General features: G+C 41.1%; 1 protein-coding gene across 12 annotated transcripts in view; it reads left to right on the forward strand.

The window, feature by feature from the left end:
* TRIM2 (tripartite motif containing 2) overlaps positions 1-19,436 on the forward strand; it is a 178,185-nt gene that overhangs the window by 145,091 nt on the left and 13,658 nt on the right. For all 12 annotated transcript variants that reach the window (XM_043902642.1, XM_043902635.1, XM_043902634.1 and 9 more), the window contains exons 7-8: positions 9,709-9,812; positions 10,050-10,217. In XM_043902642.1, the coding sequence (XP_043758577.1) occupies positions 9,709-9,812; positions 10,050-10,217 (272 nt within the window). The remainder of the gene's footprint in view (positions 1-9,708; positions 9,813-10,049; positions 10,218-19,436) is intronic.

Consider the following 19,436-nt stretch of genomic DNA (forward strand, 5'->3'; position numbering starts at 1 on the left):
ATGTAGAAAAACAGTTCTGTGGTTCAGACAGATTGGGGAAAGCTTAGCTTAAGTGAGGGAAACAGATTATTATTATTTTTTTTACTGTGTACCTTTAGAATCTGCTGATGTACACTGTAGGTCTCACAGGCAGTGGAGGGATAATAGGCAACACTTCCAAGCTCTTCTGACCATAGCACTTTTCCTGTGGACATCTTGGGAAAATAAGGCTCCTTGGAACATTCTTGGGCAAGAGCTGCTCTTTTTATTATTCATTTCTCTTTATTATTTAATACTCTATATTTATTATTCTTTAGGATAGATCTTGGTAAAGACTGTGATCCAGCAAGCAGGCTCCCTTCTCAGTGCGTGGAGGCCCTGGTCCATTCACTGGCCATTTGTGCAGTTGGGTGCAGAGGCTGTTGAGACACTTGCCAAAGCAGAGCGGGTGGGCTGGGTGGCACAGGATTGGAGCCTCCCAGGCCTGCCACTCCGGTTCTGCCACTTGCTTCAACTTTGGGCAGGTCTCCCAGCTTCCCTGGGCTTCAGTTTCCATGTCCATAAAAAGGAAAGATAAAAATATCTGCTTCTCAGAACTGTTCAAAGTTCCAAGCTTAATGCCTGGCATGTTGGAAGAGCTAAATAATCCACAGCCATTGTTTTTGCACGAGCTGTTATTAAGGCTGTTAGATGTTCCCTGCTGCCTTTTCTTCCAAAACAATTGACCTTGCTGCTCCCCATTGATCTGCATCAAGAGCTAACTCAGTCTTGCATTTGGAATCTCCCCTCCCCCAGCCAAGTTACTGGGTCCACTTCCCAGGCAGTGTGCTAAGTGGAGAGAGGGCCAGATCTGGGCCAGATTCTGATTCTCCCTTCTTAACCCAGTTTCCTCTGCTAAAATAAAGGCAATGAAATCTTACCTAATTCTTAAGTTGCCGTGGGTGTGAAACAAGAAGGAATTCTTAGGGCTGGCATTTGCCTATGTGCAGTAACTGCTGAGTTAAAGATGACCGTCCTTTTACTATTGTTACTTTCAATCGTCACCATTCCACCTGTGAATCTCACCTGAGGAAAGAGACATGTCTCTTAGGGGTTTTTTCCCAAGTTATATTCTGAATGCCCAGCCCCGCCCCAGGGAAAGGGGACCCTCTCTTCTCCCCTTCTACCCATTGAGACATGCACCCTTGGAGATTCACGGGCACTGGGGGGAAGTGTTTAAGTGTTTAGACGTTTATCAGGCACTGAGAACAGTCCATGGCATATAGCACTAAGTCCACGTTTGTTAATGAAGTAAAGATGATGTCTCCGTTTGCTAGGCCCGCCATAACAGTACCACAGACTGAGATTGATTTTCTCACAGTCTGGAGGCTTGAAGCCCAGGCTCAAGGAGGCGGCGGGCTTGGTTTCCCCGGAGGCCTCTGCCTGCTTGCTGCTTTGTCCTCTGAAGGCCCCCCCTTCTGCTCACACACTCCTGGTGTTTCTCCCTCTCCTCATAAGGACACCAGTCGTATTGGATTAGGGCCTTGTTTTAAGTTAATCAGCTTTAAAGATCTTAACTCCAAAAACAGTTACATTCTGAGGTACTGGAGGTTGAGACTGGACTGTAGCATATGGATTGTGTGGAGATACAGTTCGGCTTATAACAGATACGCAAGGGCAGATACATGACAGCTATGTTGTGTACATGCCTGAACACCTGTGTCTGTTTGTGCAAGTGAACTATTACTTTCTGGATAATAGAAGATTTTCCAGGGTAGTTCTGACTTTCCTTTCCCCTCTCCTCCCTGATCATCCAGCCCCCTAGTTAAATGGAACTCTGCTGTTTGAGCTTCTACTGTGTGCCCGACGCATGGCCAGGCGGCAATGCTCAGATCCTGAGCCTGACCTAGGGGAGGCCACAGTCTAGAAGGGGACAGACTTGACAGATGTGGTACCTTCAGAATGAGCACCTTCAGAAGCAGGCGGGATGGGGAGGCTGACAGGTAGCAGGGAGTTAAGGAAGGTTCTCGAGATGACACCTAAACCTAAGCCAGCTTTGAAGGAGAAAGAGTCTGCCAGTTAGAAGGAGGAAAGGGGAGGTTTAGGTGAAGGGGAAGATCAGACACTGAGTAGTTCCAGGAACCATAATGATTCCATTACCTGAAGCGTGAAATAAAGTGAAGAGAGCAAAGAAGAAGTTGTTTCCTTGCTAAGCAGAAACTTTGTTCTGTACACCTGTGTTTCCCATAAACCACTTGAGGTCCTTGGGGTGCTTGGCAAAAATTAGAATTCCTGGATTCTGAACTGCGTTTACAGAATCAGAATCTCCGGGGACGGGACCAGGAATCTGCATGCCTCCAGCCCCACGACCCTTCTGCGCGCTGAGGTTTGAGAACCGTCATCACGGTGTGGATGAAGGGGAGGGCACTGAACAGCGTGGTGTGATGTGGTGACTTACTGAGACATTGATTTCCAGAGAGCCTAGGGATCTACCGGCAGTGTTCCCCAGGAGGCAGGGGGCTGCTTCCTGTTGCAGCGGTCATGTGAGCTGTTGCAAGTGCTGGAGTTGAGTGATGCAGCGAGTGGAGAGGAAATGCAGATTCCTAACATCCTTAGGAGGGAGCAGGCAGGGCTTGAGGACCCAACGGAGCATCAGGCTGTTTGACTTTAGTGATGCAGGGATGCAAGGGTGAAGAGTGAATGGTCGAGGCTGTGGGCACGGAGGCGGGCTGGCCCTGGCTCCAGCCCCAGCAGTGACACTGTCAAAACCACACAGTCAGGGAAGTTACTTCATCTCTGGCTGCCTCTCCCCGACCCTCCTGCCTCTGGTAACCACAAGTCTGATCTCTTTAGTGTGAGTTCTGTTTTGTCTTCATTTTATTTATTTATTATTTTTGGCTGCACTGGGTCTGCACTGCTGCTCAGGGGGTTTCTCTAGTCGTGACAAGCAGAGACTGCGCCCTAGGCGTGGTGCACAGGCTTCTCGTTGCGCGCTTTCTCTTGTTGCAGACCACAGGCTCTAGGAACGCAAGCTCAGGAGTTGCCGCACGCAGGCCCCAGCGCGTAGGCTCAGGAGCTCTAGCTCCGGGGCTTGGTCACCCTGCGGCGAGTGGGATCTTCCCAGACTGGGGATCGAACCTGTGTCCCTGTATTGGCAGGAGGATTCTTAACCACTGTACCACCAGGGAAGTCCTGCTTCGTTTTGCTTTAGATTTCACGTGTGAGTGAGATCATACAGTGTTGGTCTGTGTCTCACTGACTGACTTCAGCCAGCGAAATGCATTCAAGGCCCGCCCATGTTGTCGCAAATGGTAGGATTTTCTCCCTTTCATAGCAGAACAGTAGTCACACTATTCAGCCAGACATGGAGCATACCCAGAAGTGGAAAAGCTGGATCATAATGGTAGTTCTGTGTTTTCTTTTCAGAGATCCTTTATGCAGTTTTTCCATAGTGACTTTACCAGTTTACCAGGAGTGCACAAGGCCCAGTAGTCCACATCCATGCCGCCGTTCGTCTGTTTAGTTTATTTACCTGGGCCAGGTCTTCACTGCAGCATGAGGGATCTTTAGTTGAGCATGCCACCATATTTGCTCCGTCTTTTGGATGTGACCGTTTTGACAGGCATGAGGGGCGTCTTACTGTGGGTTTAATTTGCATTTCCCTGATACCTGGTGACCTTGAGCTTCTTTTCACGTGACCTTTGTGACTGTTCTTTGGAAAAGTACGTATTCAGGTCTTTCCCGTAGTTTTTAATTGGGTTATTTGGTTTGTTGCTGTTGAATTGTGTAAGTTCTTTATATATTTTGGATATTAACCCCTTATTAGATACATAGTGTGAAATATTTTTTCCCGTTCCACTTTTTGTTTTTTCACATTGCTGATGGTTTCGTTTGCTCGCTGTCAAAAGCTTTTTAGTTTGATATGGTCCTGCTTGTTTATTTTTGCACTCTTTGCTCATGCCTTAGGTGTCCTATCCAAAAAATCTTCACCAATGCTCATGTCAGGGAGCTTTATTCCTGTGTTTTCTTCTAGGAAGAAACAAGACCTGAGTTCAGGACTTATATTTAAATCTTTAATCCCTTTCTAGTTAACTTTTGTCTATGATGTAAGACAGAGGTCCAGTTTCATCCTTTTATGTGAGTATTCAATTATCCTAGCACCATTTGTTGAAGCCACTGTCTTTTCTTGGCACCTTTGTCAAAATATCAGTTGACTGTATATATTTGGGTATTTTTTCTAGGCTCAATTCTGTTTTGGTCTATTGGTTTTTAATGCCAATACTATACTATTTTGATTTCAATAGTTTTATATTATAGCTTGAAATCAGGGAATGTGAGGCCTCCTGTTTTGTTCCCCTTCCTCAGAATTTCTTTGACCATTCAGGGTCTTTTGTGGTTCCATATAGATTTTAGAAGTGTTTTTTAACATCTGTAAAAAATACCACTGGACTCTTGATAGGGATTGCATTGAATCTGTAGATGTCTTTTGGTAGTATTGACATTTTAACAATAATAATTCTTCCAATCCATGAATATGGAATATCTTTCCACTTTGTGTCTTTTTCAATTTCTTTCATTAATATCTTGTAGATTTCAGATAAGAAATCTTTTAGCTCTGTGGTTAAATTTATTTTTAAGTACTTTATTGTTTTTGATGCTGTTATCAGTGGAATCAAGTTGTTTCTTTTTCAGAAAATTCATTGTTAATGTATGGAAACGCTACTGAATTTTGTATGTTAATTTTGTATCTGCAGCTTTACTGAATTCATTGAAATCAGCATAAGGGGAGCTCTTAGACAGTAGAAAGGGCCAGTGGTAGAAATCAGAGCTCCTCCCCAGCCTACAGCTCTTGACCCTCACAAACCAAATTACCAGGACCACATATAATCATCCTTAGCTCTGAAGGAGTGGAGGCTCGGGAGAGCCCAAGTAGGAACCAAGCCACCTGTGACTCTGAGGCCCCTGCCTTTTTAATTGCACGGCAGTTCCTCTTCATCTGAAATGTCCTTCAACTTCTGCAGTTTTCCAAAGTTGAGATACTTGACACCTCCCACACATGAAAACATAACATGCCCACTGTGAGTCAATTATTGTCTTACTCTAATGTTAAATTGGAAAACAAACCTGAAGGAGTACAGGCAAGTGGCTTAGTGCATCTGTTGATAAAGCCTTAAAACATCAAGAGATTGTTTTTCCCTGCACTGTCAGAGTTTGCTGACTAAAAGCTGTGAGTTGGTTTTGTGAGCTATTTAAGAAAAGCAGTGAACAAAGGGGAAGATGAAGAGGTGGGAGGGAATGAAAGAATTACAGATGAATCGTTTCAAGTTATGCAATTCATCCAGCATACCTTAATGAGTCCTTGGGAAGTGGTGAATGAACCATTCATTTGTACTCCAGATCAGTGCGCTTTCTTGTGATAGCAGATGGCTGTATAAAATCACTTAGCATGAGTTCAGAGGCTTTACAGGAAGATAGGATAATTTATGCCCCTCTTCCCTGCCTCATTTCTGCAAAGCATCATCTTCCCTCTCTAAAGTCTCTGAGGAAGGAGAGTATGCTAATTTGGCAACTGATGTTTTTATAGGAAACCCACTCCTTGAGAAACTCATCCCTGGGAACGTCTCTTGCGTTTCACATGTGGAAAGATGCCACTGCTATTTACCAAGTACCAGACGCCGCACTGTATTGTAAGCTGCAGCAGAGAACAGGACAGATGTTGCAGCTTCCCCTGGGGAGCTCATAGTTTAATAAGGGAGACAGTGAACCAGTTAAAATGGAATTTCCTCAAAAATTTTTATGGAGCAAGCATGGCTTATGTGAACCCAAAGAATAGTTGTCCTCACCTCAGAAACCTGATACCCAATTAGAGAGAAGCAATGTATGTATTAAAAATATGTATTTTGTAAAGGGTTAGGAGAACCAGGTTTTATTCATTGCTCTGTCCCTTTGCTGACTCTGTGATATGTCTAGCTTCAATTCCTCATCTTTAAAATGGAATGATGATGTTTATCCTGCTGATGACTCGGGGTTGTGACAGGGAGTACGTCAGAGAATGTATATGAATGAAAGTGCTATCAGTATTACTGAACACTTCCTTTTCCCATGACATAATGTGGGTTGTCATTTACTCAGTCATTCATATTTCATTTAGAGACCCATTCATTCAGCAAATATATGTTAAGCACCTACTTGGTTGAAAATCCCATGTTAAACCCTGTGTCTGGCTGTTTCGTCCTTTTGCGTTACCTAAGTATCTAGGTGTATTTAGCGTTAATTTTCTTACTAGGTTGGAGTGGGAGTGAGAAGAAATTTGCAATTGTGATCCCCTATTTCAGCCTAGGAACTTATTACCTTACTTCTGTAATCTTCCTAGAGGCATGGGCAGGAGCATGGATAAGAAGCTGATAAAAAGTCATTCTGTGCTTCATAGGCTAGTTTAAAATCTGGGGGGAAACAAGTATAATTATCTTATGGAATTGTTGCCAAATAGTTTATAATTACTTTAGAAATTCACGTTACTCATTTTATAGCCCAGATGTAGCTGTTAGATAGAGAAAGATTTTATGATGACTATATGTGTTTTATGCTTCACTTATATTTGTTATGAAAGAAATGGTTTTCCTAAATAGAATACGTTGTGGCGGGCTAGACATTTTTCTTTGGACTAAATAGTCTTACTAAATATATTGAAAAGGAACACATCACTCCAAATTATTTCTAACTTCTGGAATTTCTGTTTATTTTGGACCCAAGACACTTTTAAACACTTGGACTTTGGGCATTTCAGCATAATGATTCTGTGCATATCATTACTCAACATTAAGATTTTCCTTATAAAAATAGTCAGCATGAGTTGTCCCTCAAGTATTCTGCTGGATTTCCTTTAATTCTCAGGAAATGGCAAAGCCTGTTCCATCTAATTTAAAAAAAAAAAATATAAGCCATCTAACAGATGTGCCTCCAGCCCTGAGATTTTGTTGACGTGTGTGGCGGCGATCTCAAGCTCTTGTTAACTTGAGACCAAGAGTGACAGTTGGGCCGGCACATCGCCTGGGGCGTGGTGGGGGTGGGAGGACCTCCCCCAGCAGTGTGGTCCTCTGTATTGTAGACGCTTTCCTCTCAGAGCATGTACGAACCGTCTCGCATCCGTTTCAAACTGGCAGAGTCTTCTTTCCACTTGTTCCAAACGATATTGATACAGAGTCCAATTATATGTCTGACCATCCCCTATACAGTTGTTTCCCATTTCTACTGACCCTCAAAAATGTGTGTTTATTTCTGCAAAGAAAAAAAAAAGGTGTCCATATTTTTTTGCTCAGATATTCCCCTCCTTCTGCATCACCTCTATGTTTTCAGAAAGACAATTAAATCTTTTTAACAGAGGAACCACTGAACATCTACTAAAGCACTAGTCTCTATCTTTTCCTTCCTTTCAAACCTCAACTGCTGCTGCCTGCAGAGTCTTCTCTGAATAGAATAGGCTTTGTCCTTAACACGATCAGGGAGCACGGATGGGGCTTCCCTTGTGGCTCAGCTGGTAAAGAATCCGCCTGCAATGCGGAAGACCTAGGTTCAATCCCTGGGTGGGGAGGATCCCCTGTAGAAGGGAAGGCTACCCACTCCAGTATTCTGGCCTGGAGAATTCCATGGACTATATAGTCCCGAGGGTTGCAAAGAGTCTGACACGACTGAGAGACTCACAGACACTGTTGGCAGGATGGGCCAGAAGTTAAGTAAAAGAGGGCAACAGGCAGGCTTAAGAACAGCAAACCAACGTGCATCTACTCGGCCCAGTGCCTCTTACTCCCATCCTCTTCTCAATGTTTCTTTCCTCTGCCTGCATTCCCTCTGGGCCATGGGTAAACTTCCAGTTTTACAAAACGGCCTGGGTTTTCTTTACAGTCACTTCTTTTCCAGTCCACTTGTAGGACTCTCTTTTATTATGTTTTCTTTATTTGGTCCTCAGTTCCTTATCTTGCTAATAACTTCCATGCTTTTGTTTATCAACGTTTTTGATAAATTAAGCTTTTATTCTCACGAGACCCTGGCCTTGCCCCCACTGCCTTTTAAAAAGTATAAACCGAGCATTTTAGAAGAATTGTTGCTTTCATTTTGCTGTACCTGTTAATCAGCTGTTATTCAGACTTAAGAAGGAATGCCCAAAAGCAAATACCATGTTGGCACGTACCTCTTTCAAGGGCCTGCCACCCCTTTTCCTGCCCCTCCCCCCACACAGATATCAGCACACCATTTTTAAAGTATTAGCTGATCCCATGTACCTTCATATTCTAGGGATTTTGTGCAGATAAGTATAGAGATCGCCTTTTCTGAAACATCCGAAATTAAATAGAACTGTTTGTCCTACAGTGTGGAAGACGTTCTTTTGAGGATCTGGGCCTCAGATTTTTATTTCATGTTATAAAAAGAGACAGAGATCATGAGTCATCGTGTTTGGACCCAGGACCTCAATGAAACAACTATCTTGTGGATTTGATAAGAACCAGCTGAGAAGATGATTCACCCAGCGATTCTGCTGTCGATTTTGTTTTGAGTTTAATTCTGTCACAGTTTCACTTCCTAAATGCAGAAACCAGTTTCTGAAGAGTCTCCCTGTTCTTAAGCAACCTCAATAGGGCCTTGACATTGGCCACTGCCAGCCTCTTTTTGCTCTCCTGGGGAATTGCATTGACGTCTAAAAACAAATATCAAGTTACTCTTTTGAATGTAAATGAAATTAAAAAACTGAGGCCTAGCTCTGGCTCTCCAACTGTGAAAATTTAAACCTCCTTCCCAGTCGTTTCTGAGCAAAGTTTATTTCCATCCTTTAATATTTACATGGTCCTATTAAAATAAGTTATTTTATTTATTTACTTCTTTTGAAATAAAAACAAACATCTGTTAACCGTAGACATCTTTAAGCTTTTTTTCCCTCCTACTTCATCTCTTTGGTAAAAAACTCTGGGAAGGATGAGGCTGTTACTTACATTGATTAATTTTCTTACATTAATTAATTTTCTTTTGCCTTTCTTATTTATTTAATCTGGAAAGCATGTCAGGATACCTTTTATAGGAGAGAGAAGCTTAATGAGATACTGAGTCTTTGAAAATAGTTTGTAGATAACTCCAGTGGTTGAATATCAGCCTGCTGGTTTTATAACACCTGTGACCTTGTAGTTAGTTAAAAGTGCTGGAAGTCAAGTGTCCAGGTTTCTAAGAACTGCTGAACTGGAGAAGGGATTTTGGCACAACCCCAAAATAAGACCCTCTGCTACTAAATATCCTCAATATTGTAATTAGTTTTTATAATCATGTCTTTGTGGAATCTATATATTTTAATCATAGTAGTCTGCAGCCACAGGTTAATAAGAAAAGATTGGTATTTGCCCCCCATAACGTGATGTTGCAAAGACTTTATTGGTCTGAAAGACAGGTTTAGTAGACTATGGATTAGGTCAGTGGGAAGGGCTCCTCTTTTTTTAAAGTGTAATTTAAAAAACATTGCATTCTCAGGCCACTTACAGAGGACTGAATAATTCTCTTGCTATAACTGAGAAATCTAACTCTCTATTGTTTAATCTTCTGTGGTATTTGTTTGTTTTGTTTTTTTTTGGTTACTCCATGTGTCACATAGGATCTTAGTCCCCCAGCCAGGGATCAAACCCGTGCCCCCTGCAATGGAAGCGTGGAGTCTTAACTGGTGGACCACCAAGGAAGTCCCTAATTTTCTCTGGTTTTATCATTTATTTTTAGGTACCAAAGGAAGAAACAAAGGGGAATTCACAAATCTTCAAGGGGTAGCAGCATCTACGAGTGGAAAGATATTGATTGCTGACAGTAACAACCAGTGTGTGCAGGTATGGCTCCTAATTGTATACCTTTAACAACTTATGTTGATAAAATAAATACAGGTGCAGTTTCCTACTTAAGGCTTAAGATGCAAGAAAAGAAAGGGAAGCTTATCATGTGTGTGTAGGCTTTACTTCAAATAGGCTTTGTATGTTCTGCCCTGTAGTCCTTATGACAGATATCCTTCACTGTTTTTTTCCTGATGGTTTCTGTTCACATTGCAATGAATGTAATTTGTTTTTCAGATATTTTCCAATGATGGACAGTTCAAAAGTCGTTTTGGCATACGAGGACGCTCTCCTGGGCAGTTACAGCGTCCCACAGGAGTAGCTGTGCATCCCAGTGGGGACATAATCATTGCTGATTATGATAATAAATGGGTTAGCATCTTCTCATCAGATGGGAAGTTTAAGGTAAGATTAACTACAACTGACCAATTGAGAGAAGGAATAGGAAATACAAGATGAAATTGTCTTTTTGGGGGGGGTCTCACAGATTCAATAAAATGTTCAACAGTTTTTCATGTGCAGAACATCTTAACTTTGTTACATCTAAGTTTAATGAAGCAAGAATCACAGTGATATTGTCATAAATCTACTCATGTATATCCTAAATATGGCTTTATTTTATAAAGCAATTAGTTTGCTCAGTTGTTTTTTTAAATTACATTCTTTTAAATACTCTTTTTCATTATAGTTTATCCCAGGGGTTTGGATATAGTTCCCTGTACTATACAGTAGGACCTTGTGGTGTATTCATTTTAAATGTAATAGTTTGCATCTACTAACTCCAAACTCCCAATCCTGTCCTTCTCCCCTTTGGCAACCCCAAGTCTGTTCTCTGTGTTCATGAGTCTGTTTCTGATTTGTAAGTAGGTTCATTTGTGCCATATTTTAGATTCCACGTATAAGTGATATCGTATGGTATTTGTCTTTCCCTTTCTGACTTCATTTAGTATGATAATCTCTAGTTGCATCCATGTTGCTGCAAATGGCATTATTTCATCCTTTTTATGACTGAATAGTATTCCACTGTATATATGTACTACCTTTCCTTTATCCACTCATCTGTTCATGGATATTTAGGTTGTTTGTATATGTTGGCTCTTGTAAACAGTGCTGCTGTGAACCTAGGTGGGCTTCTCCAGTGGTTCAGCGGTAAAGAATCTGCCTGCAGTGCAGGAGATGCAGGAGACCCAGGTTCGATCCCTGGGTCAGGAAGATCCCCTGGAGGAGGGCGTGGCAACCCACTCCACTATTGTTGCTGGGAAAATCCCACTGACAGAGGAGCCTGGTGGATTACAGTCCATGGGGTCACAAATAGTTGGATAAAAATGAAGCAACTGAGCATGCTATACAAATATAGGGTTGTGTATATCTTTTTGAATTATAGATTTGTCTGGGTATGTGCCCAGGAGTGGGATTACTGGATCATGTGGTAGCTCTATTTTTAGTTTTTTGAGGACCCTCCATACTGTTCCCCATAGTGGCTGTACAATTTATATTCACACCAGCAGTGAAGGAGGATGCCCTTTTCTCCACATCCTCTCCAGCATCTGTTATTTGTAGACATTTTAATGATGGCCACTCTGACTGGTGTGAGGTGTTACCTCGTTGTAGTTTTGATTTGCATTTCTCTAATTACTAATGATGTTGACCGTCTTTTCGTGTATTCACTGGCCATCTGTATGTCTTCTTTGGAGAAATGTCTGTTAACATCTTCTGCCCATTTTTCGATTGGGTTTTATTTGGTGGTTGAGTTGTATGAGCTGTGTGTATATTTTGGAGAGTAAGTCCTTGTCAGTTGCCTCATTTGCAAATATTTTCTCCCATTCCATAGATTGTCTTTTCATTTGTATCTGTGTTTTTTATGGTTTCCTTTACTGTACAGAAGCTTGTAAGTTTGATTAGGTCCCATTTATTTATTTTTGTTTTTATTACTGTTGCCTTGGGGGACTGACCTAAGAAAATCACTGTTGCAATTTATGTCGAAGAATGTTTTGCCTATGCTGTCTTGTCGGAGTTTTATGGTGTCATGTCTTATGTTTAAGTCTTTGAGCCATTTTGAGTTTATTTTTGTGCACAGTGTGAGGGTGTGTTCTGACGTCATTGATTTATGTGCAACTGTCCAACTTTCCCAGCACCACTTTCTGCAGAGACTATCTTTTTTCCAGTTTTACATCCTTGCCTCCTTTTGGTGTGCGGGCTTCCCTGGTGGCTCAGCAATAAAAAATCTGCCTGCAATGCAGGAGATGTGGGTTCAGTCCCTGGGTCAGGATCCTGAAGAACGAAATGGCAACCCACTCCAGTATTCTTGCCTGGGAAATCCCATGGAAAGAGGAGCCTGGTGGGCTACAGTACATGGGGTCGCCAAGAATTGGAAAGGACTTAGCGACTAAACCACCACCACCACCTTTGTGTATGGGTTTATTCCTGGGCTGGCGATTCTGTTCCACTGATCCATCTGTCTGCTTTTGTACCAATACCACTGTTTTGATTACTGTAGATTTGTAGTTTTGTCTAAAGTTTTGGAGAGTTATGCCTCCTGCTTTGTTTTCTTTCCTCAATATTGCTTTGGCAATTCTGAGTCTTTTATAGTTCCATATAAGTTTTGGATTATTTGTTCCAGTTCTGTGAGAAATGTCATGGGTAATGCTTTTATTTTCTTTTTTAAGATATCATCAGGTTTACCTCAATTCAAAAAAACAACAATCTTTATAAAAGGCTATTGAGGCAATTTGTATTTCCCAAATTAGCCTACAGATTGTGGTTTAGCAAGTTCCTTCAGGCCTGTGATAGACAATGATATGGGAGAAAAAGAATTATAACACATTGTCCCTACCAAATAAGACAGATACATGGAAATGATAGAAAACAATTCATGTCAGCCTTTCAGTTCAGTTCAGTCGCTCAGTCTTGCCCAACTCTTTGCGACCCCATGGACTGCAGCACGCCAGGCCTCCCTGTCCAACACCAACTCCTGGAGTTTACCCAAACTCATGTCATCGAGTCAGTGATGCCATCCAACCATCTCAACCTCTATTCCCATCTCCTCCCACCTTTAATCTTTCCCACCATCAGGGTCTTTTCCAATGAGTCAGTTCTTCACATCAGGTGGCCAAAGTATTGGAGTTTCAGCTTCAACATTAGTCCTTCCAATGAACACCTAGGACTGATCTCCTTTAAGATGGACTGGTTGGATCTCCTTGCAGTCCAAGGGACTCTCAAGAGTCTTCTCCAACACCACAGTTCAAAAGCATCAATTTTTCTGCACTCAGCTTTCTTTATAGTCCCAAGTGTCACGTCCACACATGACTACTGGAAACACCATAGCCTTGACTAGATGGACCTTTGTTGGCAAAGTAATGTCTCTGCTTTTTAATATACTGTCTAGGTTGGTCATAAATTTCCATCCAAGGTGTAAGCGTCGTTTAATTTCATGGCTGCAGTCACCACCTGCAGTGATTTTGGAGCCCTCCAAAAATAAAGCCTGCCACTGATTCCACTGTTTCCCCATCTATTTGCCATGAAGTGATGGGACCAGATGCATGATCTTAGTTTTCTGAATGTTGAGCTTTAAGCCAACTTTTTCACTGTCCTCTTTCATTTTCATCAAGAGGCTCTTTAGTTCTTCTTCACTTTCTGCCATAAGGGTGGTGTCATCTGCATATCTGAGGTTATTGATATTTCTCCCGGCAATCTTGATTCCAGCTTGTGCTTCCTCCAGCCCAGCGTTTCTCATGATGTGCTCTGCATATAAGTTAAATAAGCAGGGTGACAGTTTACAGCCTTGACATACCCTTTTCCCAATTTGGAACCAGTCTGCTGTTCCATGTCCAGTTCTAACTGTTGCTTCCTGACCTGCATACAGGTTTCTCAAGAGACAGGTCAGATGGTCTGGTATTCCCATTTCTTTCACAGTTTATTGTGATCCACACAGTCAAAGCTTTTAGCATAATCAATAAAGCAGACATAGATGTTTTTCTGCAACTCTCTTGCCTTTTTGATGATCCAGCGGATGTTCACAATTTGATCTCTGGTTCCTCTGCGTTTTTTAAAACCAGCTTGAATGTCTGGAAGTTCACGGTTCGCATATTGTTGAAGCGCGGCTTGGAGAATTTTGAGCATTACTTTACTAGAGTGTGAGATGAGTGCAGTTGTGCGGTAGTTTGCCTTTCTTAGGGATTAGAATGAAAACTTACCTTTTCCAGTCCTGTGGCCACTGCTGAGTTTTCCAAATTTGCTGGCATATTGAGTGCAGCACTTTCACAGCATCATCTTTTAGGATTTGAAATAGCTCAGCTGGAATTCCACCACCTCCACTAGTTTTGTTCGTAGTGATGCTTCCTAAGGCCCACTTGACTTCACATTCTAGGATGTCTGGCTCTAGGTGAGTGATCACACTGTCATGATTATCTGCGTCGTGAAGATCTTTTTTGTACACTTCTGTGTATTCTTGCCACCTCTTCTTAATATCTTCTGCTTCTGTTAGGTCCCTATCATTTATTTCCTTTATTGAGCCCATCTTTGCATGAAATGTTCCCTTGGTATCTCTGATTTTCTTGAAGAGATCTCTAGTCTTTCCCATTCTATTGTTTTCCTCTATTTCTTTGCACTGATCACTGAGGAAGCCTTTCTTATCTCTCCTTGCTATTCTTTGGAACTCTGCATTCAAATGGGTATATCTTTCCTTTTCTCCTTTGCTTTCACTTTTCTTCTTTTCTCAGCTATTTCTAAGTCCTCCTCAGATAGCCATTTTGCTTTTCTGCATTTCTTTTTCTTGGGGATGGTCTTGATCCCTGTCTTCTGTACAATGTTAAGAACCTTCATCCATAGCTCATCAGGCATTCTGTCTATCAGATCTAGTCCCTTAAATCTATTCTCACTTCCACTGTATAATCATAAGGGATTTGATTTAGGTCATACCTCAATGGTCTAGTGGTTTTCCCTACTTTCTTCAATTTAAGTCTAAATTTGGCAATAAGGAGTTCATGATCTGAGCCATAGTCAGATCCTGGTCTTGTTTTTGCTGATTGTATAGAGGTTTTCCATCTTTGGCTTCAAAGAATGTAATCAGTCTGATTTTGGTATTGACCATTTTGTGATGTCCATGTGTAGAATCTTCTCTTATGTTGTTGTGGAAGCTGAAGTTGAACAGTTCTATGAAGACCTACAAAACCTTCTAGAACTAACACCCAAAAAAGATGTCCTTTTCATTATAGGGGACTAGAATGCAAAAGTAGGAAGTCAAGAAACACCTGGAATAACAGGCAAATTTGGCCTTGGAGCACAGAATGAAGTAGGGCAATGGCTAATAGAGTTCTGCCAAGAGAACGCACTGGTCATGGCAAATACCTTCTTCCAACAACACAAGAGAAGACTCTACACTTGTCAGCCTTTCAGTTCAGTTCAGTTCAGTTGCTCAGTCGTGTCCAACTCTTTGCAACCCCATGAACCGCAGCACACCAGGCCTCCCTGTCCATCACCAACTCCCAGAGTCCACCCAAACCCATGTCCATCAAGTCAGTGATGCCATCCAACCATCTTATCCTCTGTCGTCCCCTTTTCCTCCTGCCCTCAATCTTTCCCAAGTATCAGGGTCTTTTCAAATGAGTCAGCTCTTCGCATCAGGTGGCCAAAGTATTGGAGTTTCAGCTTCAACATCAGTCCTTCCAGTGAACACTCAGGACTGATCTCCTTTAAGATGGACTGGTTGGAGCTCCTTGCAGTCCAAGGGGCTCTCAAGAGTCTTCTCCAGCAACAATTCAAAAGCATCAATTTTTCGGTGCTCAGCTTTCTTCACAGTCCAACTCTCACATCCATACATGACCACTGGAAAAACCATAACCTTTACCAGACAGACCTTTGTTGACAAAGTAATGTCTCTGTTTTTTAATATGCTGTCTAGGTTGGTCATAACTTCCCTTCCAAGGAGTAAGCATCTTTTAATTTCATGGCTGCAGTCACCATCTGCAGTAATTTTGGAGCCCAGAGAAATAAAGTCAGCCACTGTTTCCACTGTTTCCCCATCTATTTGCCATGTCAGCCTTTAGGCAGTCATAAATTGTTTGGTACAATTTTGAACCATCGTGTCGTACGGTACATAATATAAGAACTGAAAGGAAAAGAAAATGGAGGCTGTCTCCAAAGAGAGAATGGGAGCTGAGCTACAACTTGGAGGGACCCCATCATTCAGTGTATTTGTTGTCACTCCCAGCATCATCTTCTGTTTCTTCAGCCAGTCACTGAAGAATAGAGAGCCCTTTGACGACAACAGAAATCTCTTTTCCAAAAATATTATCATCCAACCCATTTTCTACATTTGTTCCCAAGATTATGCAACAGTTTGTCACAGGCGGTGTTTTGAAGGCCGTGTGCAGTACTGTCCCCGTTCCGCCCCCTGCTTGTCTGTCAGTGGACAACGTGAACTTTAACTCTGGAATACCAGTTCTGCAGCTTGTTAACTGTTTGACTTTTGGCAAATTACATGACTTTCTTAAGCCTTGATAGCCTTGTATTGCAAATTTGGATTTTAAAAAAATCTGACTTACAGGATTTGGGTAAGCATTACAAGAGATATTATTTCTGGATTTTATATGTGCCTGGTTATGAAATAGACATTCAAGAAGTGTTCTTTTCCAGTGCTTGTCCAAAACAGTCAGTTGGATCACTTATGATTCCATCTTCATGACCTCATACTGGCTCCTGGTGCTCATTCCTTCTTTGTCCAGACTTTATACAGGGATGATGTTCTTCATAATCTATCCTGAAATCCTAAAGATATATGAAATTCACTTAGTTTCTTATTGGAAGAATTTGTATTTTCCTTTGTGGATTCATTAGATCACAATAGTCACCTCATCAGTTTTGTTTATAAAAGTTACGTAATTATTAACCCTCAGGTCGGAGCCTCTGTTGCATATGGCGCAGCATTTTTTCAGACTTGGAGAATAAAAAGCTATCAACTGTAATTCCACCATATTGCACACAAATCTTCAGTTGTCCTTGATTTTTTTTCCACTACTAATTTAATGACTGTATCATGGCAATATACATGGGAAGTTCTCTTGTCTTGCTGTATCTCTAACTTCCTCCTCTTTGTTTTCGTAGTTGTATTTGTGGTAAGGCTTACCCAAATATGACAGCTTTAACATTACTAGAAGGAACACTCTTCTGTGACCTCTTGAAAATACCCTTCTAATTTGGAGATAACCCATTTATTCTAGTTTAATACTCTAGCAAAACCATGACCTGTTGTTTCAGATTTAAAAACTAATACTAAAATAGTTATTGAAAGTTTTATATCTGAAATATTTTATATCTATTATATTAAAACAACTTGAAACAGAAGTTTTCTATTTCAGAAGGAAAGCTTTCCTGTGTCAAATATTTCTCATCCAGTGATTCAGTATTCCATATGTAATAGACTTCTTGGAAGAACTGGATTCTGATAGTGGGAAGATTGTTGGTAATAATTGGAATAAACATGAAGGAACACTTATGCCCCCTAGAGGACTGGGGGAATGGATATGGTCTAGTTGCAGCTACTCCTTTTTTTTTTTTTTTTGATCAAAATCCAAAGGCTGAAAGGTTATCAAGTGAAAAAACTTTTGTACTTTAATGAGATTTCATCCAAGTGTGATGCCCATGACCATAAACAGAGAGATATTTATTTTCTTCTTTGGTGGAATTCAGTAAAATTAAACAGATGCTCAGGAAAGCAAACTGTTAACACACATATAGATTCTCTGTATTTATTCCTAATAGTTCTAAGGATACAGTTTCTTATCTCCTTTTCTTTGTTTTACTCACCAGCTTCTTAGGCCTAATTTTATTCCTCTCTGCCTCTGAGTTTTTCCTTTCCATCTTCCCTCCTGACTTACACCTTCCAGTCCATCTGGGAACCTTTTGTGACCCCAGAACAGAAAAAGAGACCCCTGGTCACCATATTCTAAACTACCTCATCTCTTCTTTCAGTTTAAGGACATATTTCTTGAGTTAAATTTTTTTGTTTAACTTTTCCAAAGCCAGGGCCTAAAATATCTTTGCTTGGTATTCTGTTTAAATGGGGGACACATTGTCAGTAATTCTTATTTCACTTGGGAGAATCTAGTGCAGCTAATCGGGAGTGATGAGGGAAAGTGGAAGGAAGAAGAGGTTTTGGTTCAACGTTTGCATTTTTTCTTTTAGACATGCTCTAGTTCTCACTACAACATAATAGAATTCCTGTTATCCCTTATTTTCTGTTTTTATGCTACATAATTATCATCCACTTGGGTATTATGTGACTGAGTCATTCTAAGTAACAACCAGTGTTCATAGTATTAGGTAATGATGATGTTCTTGTTAATCATTTGAGTTCCCTCTTTTACCTTTGATCTCTACTGCCATAACTTCCATTCAGACATGAAAGTATATAAATTTTTTTTGCAAGTTCTTATGTTATAGTCTCTGGTCTTTGAGCTGGATTGCAAATATCAGAATTAAATTAACCAACAGATTCCCTTGCAAGAATGCCAGTATTTCCTTCCTGAGTAACTGTATCTCTTTGTTTTAAAGAGATCAGATCTGAATCTCAGTAATTTATAAACTTACAAGAATCAAAAATCCTATATGTCAACCCACTCCAGTATTCTTGCCTGGAGAATCCAATGCTCCTCTACAGTCCATGGGGTCGCAAAGACCTGATCATGACTGAAGCAATTTATAGCACAGAGCTAAGCCTGAACCTCCGCTGTAGGAAGGCCTGTCTCCCTCTCCCCATTTCTCTCCACACGCGTCTTTGCATCTTCATGTCTCTGTGGGGAAAGGAGGTATTCCTGCCAGTTGGGTATAATATCGACCGAAGAGGGTGGGAGAGAGGGACAGTGTGCTTGACACTTTGCTTTATCCTCCAGAATCTGCATGACCCAGGAGGCAAATGTCATAGCTGCCATTTTATAGATGAGGAAACTTAGGTTCAAAATTGTGAAGGAATGAACTTTGCTCTGAAATTTTGATCCTAGGTGACTGGACAAACTGTGGTGTCATAAAAGAAATTAGGAAATTCAGAGGTGCTAGTTTGGGGGTTCTTTTTTATCTCTTTTTGTTTTTTTAAATGGTTTGACGTTGGTTGAGTTTGAGATAAAATTAGCCATGGCTAAAGATATGGATTTGAGAATCTTACACATGGCAGGGAAAGTTGATGCCATAGCATAAATGAGATTTTAGAAGTGTGTAGAGTCGAGCTGTCCAATATAATAGCCACAAGCCACTAGTGAATACTGAGTTCTTAAAAGGGGACTAGTCTGAATTGAGTTGTACCATGAGTGTAAAACATACACTGGGTTTCAAAGACTTAGTCTCCCCCCAAAGAATGTAAACTAGTTCATTAATAATTTTTATATTGATTACTTATTGAAATGGTAACTTCTGGATATAGTAAGTCCTCTACATATGAACCTTCAAGTTGCAAACTTTCAAAGATGCGAATGTGTGTTCACAACATGTCTGGTGCACATTGTTACATGCGTGCATCCTCTACAAGTTGTCCTTCTGTGTACTTTATGGAGTACAATAGTACGATATCTTTATTTCAAGCCCAGGATGTCAGAAGTAGGTATAAAAGCAATGGTGATGTAGTTGGTATTGCTA

This window comes from Cervus elaphus, chromosome 5, assembly GCF_910594005.1.
Source record: "Cervus elaphus chromosome 5, mCerEla1.1, whole genome shotgun sequence".
Taxonomy (NCBI): domain Eukaryota; kingdom Metazoa; phylum Chordata; class Mammalia; order Artiodactyla; family Cervidae; genus Cervus; species Cervus elaphus.